This window comes from Pteropus vampyrus, unplaced genomic scaffold, assembly GCF_000151845.1.
Source record: "Pteropus vampyrus isolate Shadow unplaced genomic scaffold, Pvam_2.0 Scaffold120, whole genome shotgun sequence".
Taxonomy (NCBI): Eukaryota; Metazoa; Chordata; class Mammalia; order Chiroptera; family Pteropodidae; genus Pteropus; species Pteropus vampyrus.
In genome coordinates this window covers 4,793,019-4,797,185 of record NW_011888901.1, presented here as the reverse complement: position 1 = coordinate 4,797,185, position 4,167 = coordinate 4,793,019, and the positions used below count along the sequence as shown (strand labels likewise).

At 51.1% G+C, this 4,167-nt stretch overlaps 1 protein-coding gene across 1 annotated transcript; it reads left to right on the top strand.

The window, feature by feature from the left end:
• The first annotated feature begins 988 nt into the window (after positions 1 to 988).
• TMEM185B (transmembrane protein 185B) lies at positions 989 to 3,237 on the top strand. The gene has a single exon (XM_011366104.2). The coding sequence runs from the start codon at positions 1,474 to 1,476 to the stop codon at positions 2,524 to 2,526; it is 1,053 nt and encodes a 350-aa protein (XP_011364406.1). The 5' UTR covers positions 989 to 1,473; the 3' UTR covers positions 2,527 to 3,237.
• The last annotated feature ends 930 nt before the right edge of the window (positions 3,238 to 4,167 follow it).

Sequence of the window (4,167 nt, the reverse complement as noted above, 5' to 3'; positions counted from 1 at the left end):
CACAGAAGAGAGGGAGGAGTTCTTCAGGATCTGCTCCACTGGCTAGAAGGGGGGGGGGGTGCTCCACTGCTGCAGCACTGCTGACCCTTGGAGACCACCCAGGCCAGCCCTGAACTTAGCCCAGGAAACTGAGGCCCCAACAGGAGGGGGTGAATTTGCTCATGTGTCTCAGTTGGCTGGGTGGCAGGACCTGGACAAGAACCAAATTTCTTGACTTCTGGTCCAGTGCCCTTTTCCCAGCATGAGAATCAGACATGGGCAGGGCCAAATAGGTCAAAAGGAGGACTAGGGACTTAAATTCGAGAGCTCTGAATCTGAGTCCTAACCTGCTGGGTGACTTGGGGCAGGAAGCACCTGCTCTTTGGGTCCACCTGCCTCACCTCTTCCCTTGGACTTTACCTAAGGGGCCTGCGGGGTCTAACGCCCACCCCAGCACCCAACCTCCACGTGTGGGGTGAAAGGGGCAGGTATAAGAACAGGGCTGCCGCCCAGGCGCTCTGCCTCAGCCACTTCATAGGCAACGGGAGAAGTGTCTGCTGCCCCACCAGGCGTAGTCCAGCGCTGGAAGCCATTTGTTCCAAGCAAAGCCCCCCACTCTACCCCTTACACTGACTCCCTCCTCCGCACAGGGACAAACCCACAGCCTCACCTGCGCGCGCGCACACGTACACATACACACACACACCCTCACACTGGCACACCCGTCCTGTGCATTCATAGTCACCGGGACCCACTCCCTCGCTCACACACTCCCACACTTGTCCAGCCACCGCCCTCCCTTGTGCCCACGCCGTTCCTCCTTTCGCGCTCCAGGGGCTAGAGCCTCAGCACCGGCGCCCGAACCCCTGGTTCGGTTGCGGGTGAGGGCAGAGAAGCCGCGGCCAGCCGCGCCCCCACTGGCTTCCGGCCCCCGCGTGGGCCCGCCTTTGGCCCCGCCCCGCCCGGGCCCCGCCCCTGGGCCAGCCCCGAGGATGTGAGCTCACTCCCTCCTCCCTGCTCCCGACACCTCCAGGAAGCGCCCGCCCGAGGTCTCGGCCCGCTCGCTGTCAACGGGCCGGCCGGGGAGTCGGCAGCACGCCAGGCCGCGAGCCGGAGCCGCCGCCCCCGCCCCTCCCGGTGCCACACGCAGTAACTGCTTTCCAGATGGGTATGGAGTGAAGGCGGCGGCTACGGGGCCGAAGCAGCGCCCCGCTGCCATACCCCACCCCACACGGGACCGGTGGGTCGCTGGGAGAGCGCGGGCGCGCACGCCACGCCCACCGCGCTTCCTGCCTGTCCTCGTGACCGCGCGCGCACGTGCTCCGGCTTCTCGGCGCTCCAGGTCGTGACCTAGGTTTGGCCGCCCCGGCCACGACCCACCTAGAGCCGACGCAGGCCGGGTCCGGTAGGCTGCAGTCAGGGAAGCGGCGGAGACTCGGGCGCCCGCCGAGCAGGTCTTAGTAGCAGGCCCCGTGGGCGAGCAGTGGTTTCGCCATGAACCCCAGGGGCCTGTTCCAGGACTTCAACCCAAGTAAGTTCCTCATCTACGCTTGCCTGCTGCTCTTCTCGGTGCTGCTGCCCCTTCGCCTGGACGGCATTATCCAGTGGAGCTACTGGGCAGTCTTCGCCCCCATATGGCTGTGGAAGCTCCTTGTCATCGCAGGCGCCTCGGTGGGTGCCGGTGTTTGGGCCCGCAACCCTCGCTACCGCACCGAAGGGGAGGCCTGCGTGGAGTTCAAAGCCATGTTGATCGCTGTGGGCATCCACCTGCTCCTGCTCATGTTCGAAGTCCTGGTCTGCGACAGGGTGGAGAGGGGGACCCACTTCTGGCTGCTGGTCTTCATGCCACTTTTCTTCGTATCCCCTGTGTCCGTGGCTGCCTGCGTGTGGGGCTTTCGACATGATAGGTCACTCGAGCTGGAGATCCTGTGCTCTGTCAACATCCTGCAGTTCATCTTCATCGCCCTAAGGCTCGACAGGATTATCCACTGGCCGTGGCTAGTAGTGTTCGTGCCCCTCTGGATCCTCATGTCATTCCTCTGCCTTGTCGTCTTGTATTACATCGTCTGGTCCCTCTTGTTCCTGCGGTCCCTGGATGTCGTTGCCGAACAGCGAAGAACACACGTGACCATGGCCATCAGCTGGATAACGATTGTCGTGCCCTTGCTCACTTTTGAGGTTCTGCTAGTGCACAGATTGGATGGCCACAATACATTCTCTTACATCTCCATATTTGTCCCCCTTTGGCTTTCATTAATAACTTTAATGGCCACAACATTTAGGCGGAAAGGGGGCAACCATTGGTGGTTTGGTATTCGCAGAGATTTCTGTCAATTTCTGCTTGAAATTTTCCCATTTTTAAGAGAATATGGGAACATTTCATATGACCTACATCATGAAGATAGTGACGATGCTGAAGAAACATCTGTTCCAGATGCTCCTAAAATTGCTCCAATGTTTGGAAAGAAGGCCAGGGTAGTTATAACCCAGAGCCCTGGAAAGTATGTCCCCCCACCTCCGAAGTTAAATATTGACATGCCAGATTAAACCTGTCTTCTAGGGAGTGCCCATATGTGGACTAGAAACCCACCTTATTTTTGCCTCTTTGTTTATCCATCCCAAACCTGGAACTGAAAATAGGCTCCAAACACCATCATCTCATGCCATGTTGGAGATTGATGCCTATCAGTGACTCCATCAGTATGTACCATAGATGTAGGAGGTTATTTGAATATATGGCCACGTGTGTGGTGTGTGACTTGTGAAGGAACTTGCTTTCCAGGTTGGTGCTTAAAGAGCTAGCTGGGAGCGGTAGGATTGTTTTAGTAGGTCCTCAAATGGAATAATTACGCAATTGGGTTTTTTTAAAAAGTGGTACTACATCTATCAAAAGTATTATTTTAAAAAGTATTTTTATACACTGCTAGACTGTATTTCAGATTGTGCCTGTTGTGACAATAGTAAATGTAAAGAGTTCTGCCACTTGTTTATAAACCTCATAGTTATTTTTAATGTTCCTACTGTTAAAATAGTTTTTCTTTGGGCTTTACTGGTAGCCTTTGATAGCCTAGTAGGTGAATTTTTCTAATGTAGTGAATCTGTGCATATATGATATTTATATGAATATTTTAGCAATGTAATATATTACATTGAATTCTAGTTCTGTGCATTACAATGTATTATGTAAAAGTATTTTTTTAAGTTTCTATGTGAAGATACATGTCTATTGCAGATGTCCTTAAAGATTGCTTAAAACAACATGCACCCAGTGTGGGATCTATCAAAGTATTAGGCATAAATAGAGGGATTGAAAATCTCAAGAATCCTAATATTCAAGTGTTAAATGACTCAGTCTGCACAGTTTTAAGGTCTCTCTTGGAACCACCATCCTTTGGGAACAGTGACATGCTCCAGTGGTACAGCGTCATAAAGTGACATTTAACTAGCACCTTGAATTTTTCCATATAGGCAGTAACATCTCTTGAGGAGTAACTGAAGCAAGCAACAAATGGTTTGTACATTTCTAAGAATCTTAAAGTATTAGTTGACCGTTATATAAAGTTTTTCTTGTCATTGCAAAGTTGGAGAGAGTGGCCTCAACCAGAAATGGCCTGCAGGGTCAGCTATTATTTTAAGGTCCAAACTTTTTGCTCTGTCAGCAACAGAAATAATAGTTCAGGTTTTTTGTTGTTGTTGTTTTTTAATTAGTACAGTATTTCTTTAGGTACTAGTGATACACCAGGGAATCGGGCAAAAACCAGATCCTGGGAGAGTAATGTTCTTATGACTGAGAACAAATAAATACTTTCAAAAGGAGGTTACTACTGGGGAAAAGGCTGGAGGGAATTTATTTTTATTAGCAACTTAGTAAAAATAATCTAAATTGGCCTCCATATAAATTAAGTAGATAAGTTACCTGGCACATGGGCATGCTAACAGAAGCCAGGCCTTGGAAACCTGAATACCTGAAAGCCTGTAGGTGCCGCAGCTCAGTTTAGTTGTCTAGGACTGAGCCAAGGTCACACACGCACGTTGTTGCTTTACGCCAACTGTCAGGCCTGAACAGCAGTGGATGTAACATTTCATAAACAAAGATTCATTTATTCATTTTCTCAAATATTCATTGAGGATCTACTCTGAGCCAGACATGGTTCTAGGAAATGCCGATACATGGGAGAGCAATTCAGT